Consider the following 16,456-nt stretch of genomic DNA (forward strand, 5'->3'; position numbering starts at 1 on the left):
CTCTGAGAAGGAGCTATTATTATTACATCTTCTGTCATAGATGAGAAAACAGAAGCCCAGAAAGGTGAAACGATGTGCTCAGGGTGACACAGCTCAAACTTAGACGTAACCGCCTTAAGATCTGGCTCCCCACTCCTGTATTCTCTCCAGTCTTACTTGGGGAATTGTTTTGTCCCTTGCGAAATGTTCTTGTCTCAAATAGAAAAGAATTAATTGATATAAAGTGAGGCCAAATCTGGGAGGATATCATTCTCTGTGGCTAAATAAAGATGTTTCGAATAGCCCCCTGGGTATCCCCATATGGCATGTGCTAAAGCTCTTGAGGCGAGGAGTAAGGGGAGGTAGGTGTGATAAAGAAGAAGAAAGAAGAGGGCGAGGTCCTGGGAGGTGGCACTGCTGACACCTTTGTCATTGGCCCAGTGGGAGGAGGAGTAGCAAGCTACCTTCTGGATGGACGGGGTTTACTGATCAGGACAATTTTCCCATGGCCTCAGCAAGGTTGCTGACACCTGGCAGGCCCCACCTCATCCTAAGCCTCCTGGGGACAGTGTCCAAAGGGCAGACTCCCCGACTGTGGATTCACCTGCTCCCCAACTGTATGGCCAACTTGCCAAGAAGGAGTTGTGGGGAACATCTCTGTTATGGTCCGGTTGCCATGGCAATAAATTGCCACTAATTAGTAGTGTGGTTACCATGGCAATTTTCTAGTAATTACAGGTTACAAATGGTGCAAGGCTTCAACCCAACCCAATTAGTTAATTAGAAAGATTTAGAAATTTGTCCAAAAGGGAAATAACCTGCTTTGTAGAAAATGAAGGGAATATGTCATAGCTTGGGAGCCAGAGGCAGAGAGGAAATTGGGGGACCCCAGAGAGGGGGAAAGACTGAGTTGCATTCAGCAAGTCCTGAGTTCCACCTGGAATTTCCAGTACCTGGGTAAGGCCCAGGGAATCTCAGGGAAACCCACCCTGGCCTGGAGCCTGGCAGGACCAGGGCAGGGACAGTTGCCAACAGCCAGTTAGTCGCTCCTCTTTTAGCAAGCAGAGGAGTGCCCGGGTCCAGGCTGAGCGCCCTTCCTGCTGGCTGTGAAAAGATCTCTGAACGTCACCCAGCCTCCTCAGTGGCTTTCCTGAAAAGCCACACTGTGTCTCGGAGGACACATCCAGGAGCACTGTGGATTTAGTGGCTCGCGTGGATGAGACACAGGAACTAATCAGATTATCTGGGAGCAACTGGGAGGCAGAGGCCCAGAGGGTATTAACAAGTGTGAGGGCAGTAGAGCAGCAATGCCTTTACTCCCACCTCCTCCCATATCCCAAGCCCCCAGCGCCAGCTCTTCTAGGCAGGTCTCCTTGGCACCGGTGAGGAAGGCCCCTCCAGGGTATCTCAGTGTGGGAGGAGCCTGGGGACCCCGAAGACCCTCTTCTCTCAGTAGCTTCTGGAACCCTCCCCCCATCCAGAGGTTGCCTGGGGGGGGGTGGGCAGCTCATGGGCACACAGCTCTGCCTGAGCTTTTATTTATGAAGAAACCCAAGCTCTGGGACACTGCTGTACCTAGGCCGAGCCCACGGACCCGCTCTTTAATGCATTTCAAGCTCTAACACGCACATAAATCACCAGGAGGTGGGTGAGGAGGTCTCCTTTGGTGGGGCCTGAGATTCAGCACTTCTAACAAGCTCTTACACTGACACCCAAAACGTGTGTACGTGTCTCCTATGCGATGTGAGGTTTTGAAATACATACAAATTGTGGAATGGCTGATTTGAACTCATTAGCATGTACTCCCACACAGACGTGTGGTGAGGTCTCTTAAAACCCAGTTCCTTAGCAAGTTCAAGTATGCAATACTTTGCTATCAACTATAGTCACCACGCCATATAGGTCATCTCCTTTCCCGCTACTCAACTGGACCAACATCACCTGCTCTCCCCAACGCCTCGCTTCACCCAGCTCCGGGAGACCGCCATTTCTCCTCTGCTTCTAGAATTTAACTTTAGATTCCATATGCGCGAGATCATGCAGTGTTCATCTTCTGCCACGTTGTCTTCAGGGACCTGGTTTTCTTCTTTTGTAAGGCTGAATAGTACCTCGTTGTGGAATTGCCACCACACTGTAGCTGTTTATGCATTGACGGACACACCGTATGTTGGCCCTGTCCTGGCTGGAGTGACTGTGCTTCAGTCAACAGGGGAAGGCAATGTCTCCTCAACACACTGAGCTCATTTCCCTCCAGCGTGCAAATGCTGGCTCATATGGAAGGTCTATTTTTAATGCCTTGGAAGACACTCCATACTGTTTTACATCGCAGTTGTACTAATTTACATTCCCAGCGTACAAGGGCTTCTTTTCCCCTGCCTCTCTCATGGTTACTTGTCATCTTTTGTCTCTTTGACAGTCCCAATTCTACCAAGCATATCTCGCCTCATTTGGTCCTCTGAAAATCTCTGAAGTAGAACCAGCCAGATTACACCATCCCCACTTAACAGACAAGGAAACTGAGACTCAAAAAGTAACATAAACTTGCAAAAAGCCAAACTGGAACTACAGTCCATGTCCCATTCTGTCATGCTGATTTATGCATGTGTTTCTAGCATCTGAGGGCATGGCTGAGCAAAGGCTTTCTAGGTACAGGAAATGCCAGAGGCTTAGAGGCTTTATTTGAAACCCAAAAGCTAGGGGAGGTTTGTTCAGGACATTGTAAGATTCCGTGGTTTTGGTTTTGTTTTGTGATTTTTTTGCATGGGGAACTGAAATTTGATCTTGGAAACTTCAAAGTTCAATGTACAGCTAGCCTGATATATATATAGTGTGTGTGTATATATATATGTATGTATATATATATACTATATTATATACAGAAGTTGGAGTATGGCTCAAATGGCAGAGTGCCCACCCTTGAGTGATAAAGCTAAGGGTGAACAAAAGGACCCCAAATTCAAGCCCCAGTACCAGCACAAATACACACACACACATACACACACACACTTTGTGGATTTTTAAAAATTTCCTGGTGCAACAAGCCAAACAAACAATACAAAAGACATCCAAAGGAAAAGCTAACTACCATCTCTTCTTCCCATCCAAGGAGCCGGCAACTAGCTCCTCGATTCAAGTGTGGCTTTCTCCACTTTGTTCCAGACTTGAACAAGCGTGCAATAGCATGTATACTCAGGAATGTCATGTCTTTCTCTATTTTTTTTAATAAAAGTAAGATCACACAATACCATTACTTGCCAAATTGCTTTTTCTTTTAACAATATACCGCAGGCATTCCTCCAAGTCAATGCATATGGATCTACGCTGTCTTTTTAGTAGCTGCAGAATGATCTACCATATGGAGCCACCATAATCCATTCGACTAGTTTACTATTGATGGACATAATTGCTTACTACATCAAACAAAGCAAATAAGCACCCTTGTACCTATAGCCTGAGGTACTAAATTTTTTAAGTGTGTGTGTGTGTGTGTGTGTGTACTAGGTCCAAGGTGCTATCCTTTAGTTTTTTTCTGCTTATGACTGGTGCTCTCCCACTTGAGCCACACAACTCCACTTCCAGCTTTTTGGTGGTTAATTTATCTTCCCGGCCTGACATCAAACCATGATTCTCAGATCTCAGCCTCCCGAGTAGCCTGGATTATAGGCATGAGCCACTAAAGCTATGCTTCCAGACCTTTCTTTTCATCTTATTTTGGGGATCGAGTTGCACTGACTTTGTCCTCCTGCCTTTGTGTCACCAGTAGTGGAGATTACAAGTGTGCATCACCATGTCCAACTCCTGTGGTTTCCTAAAGCAGGAACACACTCATTGTGTTTGGGACTTGGAGTGGGAGTGGGTGGAGGGCTATTAAGGGACCCGTGATTTGGCCAGACTTGACTGGGTAGAGCTGGGTTTGGGAATATTGAGGAGAGGGGCTCTGGCAAGTTGAGGTGGGAGAGAGGGACTGTGTTCCTAGAGGCATGGAATGAAGCCCTTGCCATACAGTGCTTTTATTGGGGACTGGGAGCCCAGGCCTGGCTCAGGAAATCATCCAGAAGGTCAGAATCCTTCTACCCCACATCTCCTTTCTGGGGAACCTGCACTGCAGCTTCTCCTAGGCCTCGGAGGCAGCCCGTCCTCTGGGTGGGGCTGGAGCTGCTCTCGCATGGCTCACTGTGGTTTGACTTTCTCTCCTAGCTGGCAGGGGAGTCAGCGTGGGCCCCATCCTCAGCAGCAGTGCCTCGGATATCTTCTGTGACAACGAGAACGGGCCCAACTTCCTCTTCCACAACCAGGGCAATGGCACCTTCGTGGATGCAGCGGCCAGTGTGGGTGAGTGGGCACACTCCTGGCCTGTGCCCGGCCCGCCAGCCCTCACAGCACAGCCCTCACCAGCTCAGGGAGCTCAGTGCGCCACTCGGCACACTCCCACTTGGTCCCTGACACTGTCCTCTGCCAGAAGCCAGCATGGGCCCAGGACCCTTGACCTTGCTGGGTCACAGCCTGGGTTCCCCTCCAAGACTCCTCTTCCCCATCTCGTACCATCCATTCCAACAGTCACTTCTGGAACCTTTGCTGAGTGACAGGCAGGTGCTTGGAACCAGCGATGCTGCCCTGAAGAAGGCTAAAGCCACTCCACACAGAGACATTCTAGAAAGAGGATAGAGGCAGGATAAAAAAAAAAAAAAAACCCACACTTCTCGTGCTCCCAGCCCTGCTCTCCTTCCTCCCTGTGTGCTCCTCCCACCAACCTCAGGACCTTTACACCTGCCATTCCCTCTGCTGGACTCTCTTCCCTCTGCCTTGTCTGTATCCGTCAACGCTCAACCCAAATGGCTCCTTGGCTAAAGACTTTCCTGACTCCATGCTGTGCCTGGACTGGCTCGTTCTCCTGTGTGACCCCCATGGCCCCTTGCATGTGCCCCTGCCACTCGGGTTTCTACATTGCCACCATGACAAGTCTAATCTGCAAGGACTGGGACCCAATGCTAACTGAGTCTTGACGCAGTACCTAGCACCAAGGTCACCCAGTGAGCACTGCCAAATCCCAGAATGGACATTTAGCATGTGTGTGGCTCTGATGTCTGCCCTTTGGCCTGTTTCCTCATGCCCATTTCTCTCCCCACACCTTACAGATGAAGGGGAGGTTTAATTATGTCTCCATCTTGTCCACAGGGACATGGTGGCCGTGATCTGCACCTACGGATCATAGGTCCTGTCAGATCTAGCTAGTGCCCAAGGCAACACCAAAACCCTAAGTGTGTGCTCTCTCTTCTGTCTACTCCCCCAGCCTCCTACTCAGAAGTCTCCGTTGTGGCGGGGACTCCTGGCCCTAAATACCCATGCACCCCCACCATCTTCTAGCCTCTCGGCCCTCCCCCCATATTTGCCTGTCTTCTCCTTCCCTAGTAGGGATGAGGTGAGAGATCAGCTTCCTGTTCAGCCCTCCCTGTCCCGCCCTCTGTCTGGCTTCTTCCTCTTGCACTGCTCGCAACAAATGTCCTCACTGCTGAAAACAAAAAATCACTGAGCAAAGGGAAAGGGGTAGTTGCGGGTGAGGGGGGGAGGCGGGAGGAAGTGAAGGGATTTGATAGGGTGTGAAGGAAGTAGAAGCAGAGGTGAGCGAACAAGTTGGAGTGGGAGAAGGCATCAGGCAGGAGGAGAGAGGCAAGGTGCGAGGCCCGTAATTGAAAGTCAGAACGATTGCAGGGGTTTAACAAGACATGTCAAGGGGGCATTCATCACCCAAACAGATGCTGCTGGGAAACGCAGCCTGGCACTGCTTCGTCCCGTGAAAGGGAACCAGCTCCTTGTCAAGGTGCCTCATAGATAGGAGAGAAATGGGCCGGCACAGAAGGCCACCGACACTCGGGCTGGAGAGTTTGCCGAGAATTAATGGGGTATCAATCCTAGGAATGAGAGGCTGCATTCAGTCCTTTGCAAACCCTCTTTCTCAAGCCTGGACCTCACTGCTCTTTCTCCAGGCCCTTCCCTTCCCTCAAGACACTGATGCTCAAAATGTTTAGGAGGCCTCACCTCCACCTTCTCCCAACTCCAACCCTCAGGATCCATATGTACAGCACAGCTGTGCCCTGGCGTCTCTGCCTACCATCTCAGAAACTCGTATTTGCCCAGTTTTGTGGCTGGCCTGGGGAGCAGGAAAGTCTGCCGTAGGCACCCCGGTCAGGCCATCACTCAGGACAGAGCCCCTCTCTCCTCCCCCAGGGTTGGCTCATCATGGTATAAGCAGTGACATTGGACACAGGCTTCCCTTCCTGCTCTCACAGGAACACCAAGGGTTTCTCTGTCATGGCCACAGTATTTCTTCTGCTGTCACCAACATCCCCAGTCTGCCTGCTGTCAAGTTATTTATGTCTCTTCATTCATTCACCAAGTACTTACTGAAAACTGCTAGGCAACCACAGGCACTGAGGTAGTCCTGTGTGTACCCAGGAGGACAGGGCTGACCCCAGGGAGCATCTGGCCCCTGAACAAGGACACAACAGAGGAACATAACCACGCTTGTGCTAGGCACCATTCAAAAACTAGGAACTAGGTGGGGGCCGAGGCAGAATGGGAATGAGCTGTGTGAGATGCCGTTGTCAGGGAAGGCTTCCCTGCGAATGGAACAACAAGGATAGGATCTCAGTAACCCTGGGACAAGAGAAGCATCCTAGAAGAGAGAACAGCTTGATCCAAGGCCGAGTCCCTGGAAAGAGGCTAGGTCCATTGCAGGCCTGGAAGGAACATGGACTAGCAGAGGGGATCATGAAGGGGTCCATGGCCCCTGGGGCACAGTCAAGCATGGCCTTCTAGACCTCAGGAAGGAATCAGAAGTGGACGTAGTACTCGGGAATCTTAGATTTAAACAAGAGTAATATAATCAAGTTCATGTCTCCCATGGCTCCATGGGCCTGGCTGAGAAAGGCTTTGTTCCCTCAGAATTTCCACCATTCTGCTTTCCCCCAAGTCCATGCCACCCCCAGACAGCACAAATCATGTCTTAGCAAGCACATACAACCCAAAGACAAGCTCTGGTTCCCCTGGCTCATGAATATTTGGTGGTGCCACCTCCTGCCTCTGTGAAGAACATCTAGGATGCAGCTGTGTCTCCCCATCTCTCCAGGAGGGTGGGGAGAGCCCCAGGGTCACCCTCCCTTCTGCTCAAGATGAGTATATCCGGAGCATGCAGAGGACATGCATACTCCATACACACGAGGCTCCCGCTTCACCATCATAGGTGTGGATGACCCCCACCAGCATGGGAGAGGTGTGGCCCTGGCTGACTTCAATCGTGATGGCAAAGTGGACATCGTGTACGGCAACTGGAACGGTCCTCACCGCCTCTATCTGCAGATGAGCACTCACGGGAAAGTCCGCTTTCGGGTAAGAAGGGGCTTCGGTTCCCACCTTTCCCCACCAGGCTCAGCAAGTAGTGTGGCCTCCCCATGTCATAGGACCTGCTTTGGGTCTCTCCAGAGCAGGGTGGCATTGTAATGAAGGTAACATGCAGAAGGCCCGGCTCTCTGAACACTGTCCAGGCCCAGAGCAGATGGCTACAAGGAAGCATTGCCTCTAGGGATGGTGGGAGCCTAGGCAAGGTAGATTGCATTCCCTGCATGGAGGCCATTGTTCCAAGTGAGGGATGGGGAGAGGCCCCACTCCAAGCTCCTCTACCACTCTGGGTGCCACCGTGAGCTCTCTTCATGTTGAGGCTAAGACCCAGGTGAAGAAGGTGTTCTCAAAACTCAGGGCCAGTGATCCTGGCATCCTAGATGATTGCCATCTTCATTCAATTTTTGTGCCAACCCAGAATCTCAACAGAGATGGCTTTGTCCTCACTCCTCCCAGGACACTTGACAAGGTGTGGGGACATTTTTTATATTGTCATAACTGGGGCAGGGGCAACACCATTGGCATTGAGTGGACAGAGGCCACAGATGCTGCTGAATATCCCATAATGCACTGGACAACTCCCACCACAAAGAAGCAGCTGACCCCAAATGTCAGTTCACTGAGGCTGAAGTACTTACTCGTTGGCCTTCGGAGGACCCTGCACAGAGCTCACAGGAACAGTAATAATAATAATAATAAATGTTCCATTTATCAAGTGCCTTGAATGTGCCAGGAACCATGCTAAGAGCTTTACACACGTTATCTTGGAGGCCTAGGCATCCCGTAGAGAAAACCCAAGGGGGCTATGTCAGTTTCCATTTTTATAGGATCGATAGAACAATAACGAGTTAGAGATCCTTGGGTCTTCAGCTCTTAAGGCCCTGCTCAGCCCACCCTGACCAAGCTGATCAGCTTGGAGCCAACCTTATTACTGTGCTGATGGGAGCCACCTCCCTCTCTGGCCTCCTGTTAACTCGACAGCTATCTAGGCTAGCTCCTTCCTATAGCCAACAGGGCAGCTATAGGAGGAGGCAGGGGTAAGGAGCTTCCCAGAGGCAGCGCTATCCTTCCTAGCCCTCTCTCCATTAGCCTGGGGCTTGGACAGCCCATCTACAATGGGATATTCTGCTCGGAAACGTAAGGTTTTCCTGCACAGCAATTCTTCTGCTGTAGAGGTAAATACCATACCCAGGACCCTTTGCCAGACCCTCCTAGGACTCTACCAGCACTTGGAAGTTCCAGCTGAGCTACCTCAGGTCTCCCCATGAGTCCTGGACAAATATTGCTGATCCTGCAACTTCCTCCAGAAAACAAAATCCTCAAGGGTCTCAAGAAACAGCACAAGATAGTAGAGGCAGTTAAAGACACAGTTACCTTCCGTGGTGCTGATGGGGAGGTCAGGGCAGTTTAGTTCCCAACGATCTGTCCCTTGCTTGTTCTGTGCCAAGCATCTAACATGCAGTCCTCACAGCCTGGATAGCTTTTATCATCCTCTGTTGCTGATGAGAAAAGTGAGGTCTGAAGGCTCAAGTAATTCAGCTAAGGTCACATAACTAGATAGCAATGAAGCCTGGATTCAAATGTAGGCATGCAGTTTCGGGTACTTTCCCAGCTTCTGTATGGTGAAGCAAGAGGAACCTGCAATCAGAAGCCCCAGTTTCAGGCCCCATCATCAGCTGAAACTATGTGCAATCCCCTCCCTCTCTAGGACTCAGTTACCCCAATTTTAAGATGGGATCTCCAATCCTGTGCAGCTTGGGGCACCAACTGTGGAGCTGAATCTGACCCAGACCAGGGAGCAGCTAAGAATTCACTAGGATCAGCTATGGCTCTCATTCTCCCTCTTTATTTCCCTAACAAACAGCCTTAAGTGGATGTGGTGGCCCAGGTCACCCCAGGTCCCTTCCTGTGCAAGCTACAGAGGTGCTGGGATCTCTGTAACCACATACACAGTGGGAGGGGTGTAGGCCATTGCTTGCCCACTTTCCTGTCCACTGACTCCCAGTCCTCTCTCCTCCAGGACATCGCTTCCCCCAAGTTCTCCATGCCCTCCCCTGTTCGCACTGTCATTGCTGCTGACTTTGACAATGACCAAGAGCTGGAGATCTTCTTCAACAACATTGCCTCCCGCAGCTCATCAGCCAACCGCCTCTTCCGGTAGGGAATGCATGCTGGTGACAGCATGTAATCAGAGGGGAGGGTTCCAAAGGCTAGGGAGTCGGTCCCCAGAGGGAAAAGAAATGGATGAGGGAATGACAGTGGCCAGGCAATAGGCCATAGGAATGGAAGGTAAGGCACCAGCCCCTCACTGTGGCCAGAAAATGGGCCTAGGAACAAGGCCCAGAGCATACCTCACCTCAAGTTCCATTAGAGAGAAACCCCTGCAGCCACTGAAGGGCTCAGAGTCAACCTCTGAGTCTGGGTAAATCTGAGTTAAGCAGACAGACAGGTTTATTTACCAACGACTTCCAAGAGCCTGTAACAGGACCACAGTATTTCAACATTCCGAAAGATGGATGGGGTGTTCCAAATAGATTTGACCACAGGACACATCTTTCAAAGATGTTGCTCCTGAGATTGGAGGCTCTGCAAAGCCTCCATAGAGATGCTGGAGGAGACTCTTAATGGCAGAGAAGGAAAAGGAGGTTTCAAAAACAGAGCGAGCATGCTGTTAGGGCGGAAGGTTGGAATTTCTGAGTAATACTACTCTAAGGGGCGCCCCCACCATCAGAATCTCTGAGCACAGAACCCCAGAGCCCAGCCCTGATCTCCAGGAGTAAGGCCTTGGCACCTGTTCTCCCACAAGGACAGCAGACACCAGGAGATTCCTACCACACTGAAATTTTAGACCCGTTGCTGGGGACAAACCTCGGGACTTAATGGCCTGAGATGTCCCTATGCCAGGCCTTGTACATGCTACCGAGGCTCAGGCCAGCTGGAGAGGAAGGTCAGCCAAAGGTCTGGGAGGCAGGAAATAGGTCAGACCACCTGCTTGCCCTCTGCCCTTTTTTTAGGGGGATTCAACTATTAATAAAAAGTGTGAGCTGTGACTAAGCATGTTTTAAAATATAATTATTAACCAGGCATCAATCCTAACTGGATGTAATCACCCCCCGAAGGCACCAGATTTACTAATTAGGTACCTTGCAAAAAGCTTATTCACAACTTCCAGATTAATTGCAGAAGATCAATTGCTCGTTAACAGAGACACTGCCTTCCTTCTCTGGCTGATCAAGTGTCACTTGCCAGGGCCCCTGAGCACTGAGGGGTCTAGTGCTCTGATCTCTGTGACCCAAGAGCTACCTCCCTCCCTGTGCAACCCCTTCCAGCCTGCTTCAGCCATCTCTGCCTCCTGGGCTGGGCTGGCCCTGGCCTTGGGCTGTCAGTGGATTGTCACTATGTGGTCAACCCATACAGTAGTGTTTTTGTTTCCATGCAGGGGCAGCAGAAGCCACCGACTAGGCTAAGGGCTGGGCCTCAAGTCCCTGTGGCAGATGGCCAGGTCCTGATCACACAGTTCAGGGGCTGCTATAGGAATTGCCATTTGGCTGGCAGCTCTGAAAGTTTAACCCCCACCTGTCCCTCACTGCACAAGCCTTTCACCTGTCAGTCAACAGATCATCAGGCTCCTTGGGGCCAGGAGCTATCTTGGGCACTCACCCCAAGTATCCTGTGCTCGAACCTGCAGGTCCTTTAATAATACCTAAGGACATGTGTCACCCAAGCCAGTAAAAGGATCACAAGAAGACAATAGGCATAGTGGAAACAACTCCCCCAACTCCTGCACCTAAATATACCTTCTGATCTTGTCTCCATTCTCTCCCACAATTCCCTGGCTGCTGCCCTCTCCCCATACTTGATCCTGCAAACAAGCTGTGGAAATGGAAATCAGATCACACCCCTCGTCATTCACCGCCCATTCAGATAAGGTGACTGTACTTGAGCACCAGACACCCCAAGCTTCTTTTAGTTCTAAAGCCCAGACTCTCATGCTGCCCATGCCTTCCAGGACCCGTTCCTCACTCTTAATCTGAGCAGCACCACCACAAAGGTCTCAGCTTAACTGGCCTTCCTCTGGGAAGACTTCCTGGATTGCCCCAGGCTGGTGAGCTTGTCCAGTTCCGCACTCCCCCTGACCACTTTCAGCCCAGTGTGTGATGACTCAGCGGGCCTGGATTCTGAGCTCTCGCTCCTCCCCTCCCCATGCTCAGTGTACTCCCAGACCCCTATCAAGACAGGCATATGGAAGATGCCATAGATGAATTTGTTCTCTGAATGAATTAACATGGTGGAACTGCTGGATTTATTATTAGGAATCCTTAACCGCATTGTCACCTGATCTAAGAGGTGTCTTCCCAGCTGCTGCAGAGACCACAGGACACAAATGATCAGGACACAATGTGGGTGTCAGCAGGCTGCAGCACCATACCATACCTCCTGCAGATATGCACACACCTGTGCACATTTACACCCAAGTCTCCTAGGTATACCCAGTGCTGAACAGATACCTATATGGCTGCTCAACAGAGGTGTCCCTGTGGATAGAGCATGCTCTCCCCACCAGCAGACACCTGAAGGTCTTTCGGCTCTCTGCTCCAGCTCCCTGGACTCTGGTCCTCTCCCCAAAGCCATGATCCACTGCAGTCCTCCATTGTTCCTCTCTGGTTTAGAGAGAAAAGCAGCTTCATTCTGCCCAGCCTCCATGTATTGCTCCACATGGTGGGGGGTGGAGGGGGAGGGGAGAGAAAGCAGAGCAACCATTGCTGGAGGTATTAAGTGAGAAAAGCCAGAGAGGAAAGCTCACACCATTGTTCACATTGTGCTGCACATGGAGACAAGACAGGCTAGTGAAAGCAGACTTCTCTGAAATGAATTTGTGAAGCAAAGATTGAAGTTCAACATAGGAAGAACCTCTGCCACCCAAAGGAAGCCCTTCTTCCTCCTGGTCTCCTCTGGCATTCACCCTTGCATCCCACCGACATGAGCTTAGAAGCATCTGAGAGCCAGGCACTGTGTTAGATGCTGCCGGAGATGCGCCAATGAATAATACCAAGGCCCAACCTGCAGAGAGCTCACACAAGCCGGGAGATAAGATGCATTCTTCCACAGTGCTAATACAGGCAGAAAGCGATAAAGGCCAGAAACGCAATAAAGGAGGCAGGGATGGCTGCCAGAAGGATGGTCAGCCAGGGAGAGCCTGAGGAGGGGAAACTGTATGAGCTTGAACCCTGGACAGTTTCCAGGACTCGGAAAGCCAGGGCCCCTCAAAGGAGAGTGAAGGTTAGTTGAAGGTAGTTGTGCCCCTGCCCTTCTCCATCCGTCAACTGCCCTTCCCCAGGCTGTCTATAATTCATCCATTAGAGAAGGAAAAATCAATATTTACCAACATAAATTAAAACCTAAGAAGGGAACCATCAGGGTAAAGGCAGATTCTGGGCACAGAGAGGCTCATGGGCATCCAGGTAGCAGCTTGTACAGGCAGGCACCTGGGACTGCCCAGGGGACAGAATGGTATGACTTGGTCTCTAGATCCAGGGGGCCTGTGGGGACCTCATCAGAACAAGCCTGTCTCTCTGCAGGGTCATCCGCAGGGAGCACGGAGACCCCCTTATCGAGGAACTCAATCCGGGTGATGCTCTGGAGCCCGAGGGCAGGGGCACGGGTAAGACACCTGAGCACTCTGGGCTGACCTCTCAGTCCAGTGTCTGTGCTGTCCACACTCTGGGATAAGTATGGGAGGGGGAGGGCAGGCATTGCTTCTCAGGTCTCCTCCTGTCACTGCCACTCTGAGGGCTGTGTCCCAAGGACAGGGGTAAGAGGGTAGAGGAAGGAGCCTGGGCACGACCAGATAGGAGGCAGAAGAGGTGTGGTTCCTTCTTCTCTGGAGCTGCAGGGTGGGGGGGGAGGGATAGGGGAATCATCTGTGGATCTGTGGCCAGCAGCTTTATTGGTCATGTTGAGGGGTGGGAATGAAAAAGGTGGAGGATGTGTCCCTGCCCACCCCCCCCCTCAGCAGGGATCCTGCATCTAACCCATCACCTTCTGACATTCAGCTTGGTGTCAGACAAAGAGCATCCAAACCCAGGTCTGCCGATACTACATTTTCTGAGTCTTGTTTTGAATAAAATGACGATTGTCTGCCCCTATGCCTTCCTGGGTTGTAAAGAGGACTGTTGGGGCTCCCCTGTCTCGCGGGAGAGATGGGGAAGGCACGCCCTGGCTGGACGGACTAGCCAAGCAAGGAAAGGGTCACACTCCCTCACCGGAGGACAATCAGACAGCCTGGGAGTCAAGTCAGTGCAAGATCTCGTTTATTGGGGAAGTATGTGCCACTAATATAAGGCACAGGAGCCAATCAGGTCTAAGATCGGCAGGAAGGGGAGAGGTGTACGTGCACCTATCTAGGGACTGTAAGGGAAGGCACGAGCTATCTGTCAAGGGGGGAAGAGCCGGGGCGTCACAGCCCACAGGACCACCACCGGGTTATAACCAAAGACACTTGTAGAAGCTGTGCATTGTTGTTAGGCACCGCCATCTTAGCCACACGTGGCCCCGAGACTGAGAAACAGGCAGGGCCAGCTAGTTGACTTCCAGGTGTGCCCCACAGAAGACCAGACAGATTTGGGCACCAGTGGCTCATGCCTGTAATCCTAGCTACTCAGGAGGCTGAGGTATAAGGGTTGGTTGTGATTTGAAGCCAGCACAGGCAGGAAACTTCATGAGACTCTTTATCTCCAATGAACTACTCAAAAAAGCCAGAAGTGGTGCTGTGGCTTAAGTGCTTGCCTTGAGCAAAGAAAAAGCTCAAGAACAGGCCCCAGATCCAAGCCCTAGGACCAGCACAAAAAAAAAAAAAAAACCCTATGTAAATATTATGGAATATTATTCAATCCCTAACAGAAAGACCAGGGGTTAGATTACTTGCATCCATCCTCCCTGTGCCACACACCCAGGGTAAGGAAGAGAAGTCTTGTTCCATGAACTCCAGGCCTAGGCCAGCTGTTGAACTGTTGGAGAGAGATGGACCTACACCCCATCTTCCTGCCCTATGATCAGGGCTATGGTCACTGCACCTGCCTGGGAACCCCCTTTCCCTGGCTCTCCTGGCGGACGGCCAAAGGTGAAATCTGCATTGTTTCTAGGAGGTGTGGTGACAGACTTCGATGGAGATGGAATGCTGGACCTCATCTTGTCCCATGGAGAATCCATGGCTCAGCCGCTGTCGGTCTTCCGGGGGAATCAGGTATGTGCGGACCTCAGGACTCCATGGCTCCCAGCCCACATGCTCCCTGGGACCAAAGGTGGATGAGGGCACAGACGCCTAGGATGCTTGCTGATCAGCAATGTAGGAAATCCAGCAGCGGAGAAGCAAGTAAATTCCCTGTGGTACAGTAAACCCCAGGAAGGGCTGCCTCCCCGGAGAAGCCCTTGGCCACTCTGTCTTCCGCTTGCACTTCTCTGCCAAACTTTTTCTCAGCCTCTTGGCTTTTCCCTCCTCCTTTCAGCAATTTCCCCTCGCGGCCTTCATCTTTCTTGTCTGGCTTCCTTTTCATCTCTCCTTCCTCTGTCCCTGTTCTCCTCTTCTTGCTCCTCTTCCTCCTCCTTCTTCTCCTCCTCTTCCTCCTCCTTCTCCTCCTCATCTTTCTCTTCCTCCTTCTCTTTCTTTCCTCTTCTTCCTCTGCTCTCCTCTCCTCTCCACTCTCTTCCCTTCCAGCATCCTTACTCCCTGCTCTGCCTGCCCACCTCACTGATACCAATCCTCTTCCCTCCCTGCAGGGCTTCAGCAACAACTGGCTGCGAGTGGTGCCACGTACTCGGTTTGGGGCCTTTGCCAGAGGGGCCAAGGTAGTACTCTACACCAAGAAGAGTGGGGCCCACCTGAGGATCATCGATGGAGGTTCAGGCTACCTGTGTGAGATGGAGCCTGTGGCGCACTTCGGCCTAGGTGAGTAGGGGCCCAGTGGGAAACAGTGAGTGGGCCCTTGACCTGAGCACTGTAGCCTGCTGTGTGACTCAGGGAGCCACAACCCAAGCATCTTCCTGGCACCCTTTCACTGTGGCAGCATGGGGGACACCTGCTGTGAATGCAAGCTCTGCTTGCTCAGATGAATCCAGGCTCAAGGGAAAGGGAGTTGGGAGAACTGGCTAGGTGTGGACCCTGGCTTGCAGGTGTCCCTGCGCCAGGACCTCTGTAGACTTACTTCACCTTGAGGTGATAGTATTTGATCCCCTAAGCTTCGTTCTTCACATGCTGATAGAATCTGGACTTGTTCCTCCTGGCCTCTTGGGAGCTGGTTCAGGTTTCAAGGTGTCTCGCCAAAGTCTGATGATGTCTTTTTCTAGATGGAAAGCCCAGGGAGCCCTGTGTTCTCAACAGATGTGGCACAGATGTAATGTCACCAAAGGGGTGAAGTTCGCTCTTGGCAGTTTAACATGCAAAAGCCCTATGGGTTTCAAAAATTTATATGAAAGTACCATTATAGGTATAGATGAACAGATAAACAGTATCTGAGACATGACTGAGCTAGCATTAGAAACCTATTAGAACAGCCAACCTAAAAAAAATAGCACCAATACCAAATATTGGCAATGATGGGGGCGATCATAAACTGTGGAAACACGAACTGGCATAGCTTCTGAAAGTAGTTGAGCAAACTCTTTAAAAATAAACAACACTCAACTACTGATGTATGACCCAGCTGTTACAGATGTCCTTCTACTCACAACGAGTCCTCTCCTGATACACACATCCACAAATTGAAAATACCCTAACTTGAAAGTGTATTGAACTCATTCAACCTGTGGGACAGCCTAGTGTAACAGCAAGATGCACTGTAGGGTGTCAGTTGATCCCCCTTGTGATCTTGTGATCACGTGATCACATCATCACAGGCTGCCTGGGAGCCTCAGCTTCTGTTTCTGCCCAGCATTTGGAGAGAAGATCACATTGCATGTTTACTAGCCTGGGAAAAAATCCAAGCTCAAGATTCTACCAAATGACTATCACTTTCATTGTAAAGTAAAAAAAAAAAAAATCCTAAGTACAACCATCGTAAGTTAGGGGCCATCTGTATATCCCTAG

The 16,456-nt window shown here is 50.9% G+C and overlaps 1 protein-coding gene across 2 annotated transcripts in view; it reads left to right on the forward strand.

Moving 5' to 3' along the window:
- The window catches only part of Crtac1 (cartilage acidic protein 1), a 138,691-nt gene that overhangs the window by 108,788 nt on the left and 13,447 nt on the right, over window positions 1–16,456 (forward strand). For both annotated transcript variants that reach the window (XM_048338518.1, XM_048338519.1), the window contains exons 6-11: window positions 4,177–4,311; window positions 7,220–7,365; window positions 9,395–9,531; window positions 12,954–13,036; window positions 14,517–14,617; window positions 15,151–15,319. In XM_048338518.1, the coding sequence (XP_048194475.1) occupies window positions 4,177–4,311; window positions 7,220–7,365; window positions 9,395–9,531; window positions 12,954–13,036; window positions 14,517–14,617; window positions 15,151–15,319 (771 nt within the window). The remainder of the gene's footprint in view (window positions 1–4,176; window positions 4,312–7,219; window positions 7,366–9,394; window positions 9,532–12,953; window positions 13,037–14,516; window positions 14,618–15,150; window positions 15,320–16,456) is intronic.

This window comes from Perognathus longimembris, chromosome 2, assembly GCF_023159225.1.
Source record: "Perognathus longimembris pacificus isolate PPM17 chromosome 2, ASM2315922v1, whole genome shotgun sequence".
Lineage (NCBI taxonomy): Eukaryota > Metazoa > Chordata > Mammalia > Rodentia > Heteromyidae > Perognathus > Perognathus longimembris.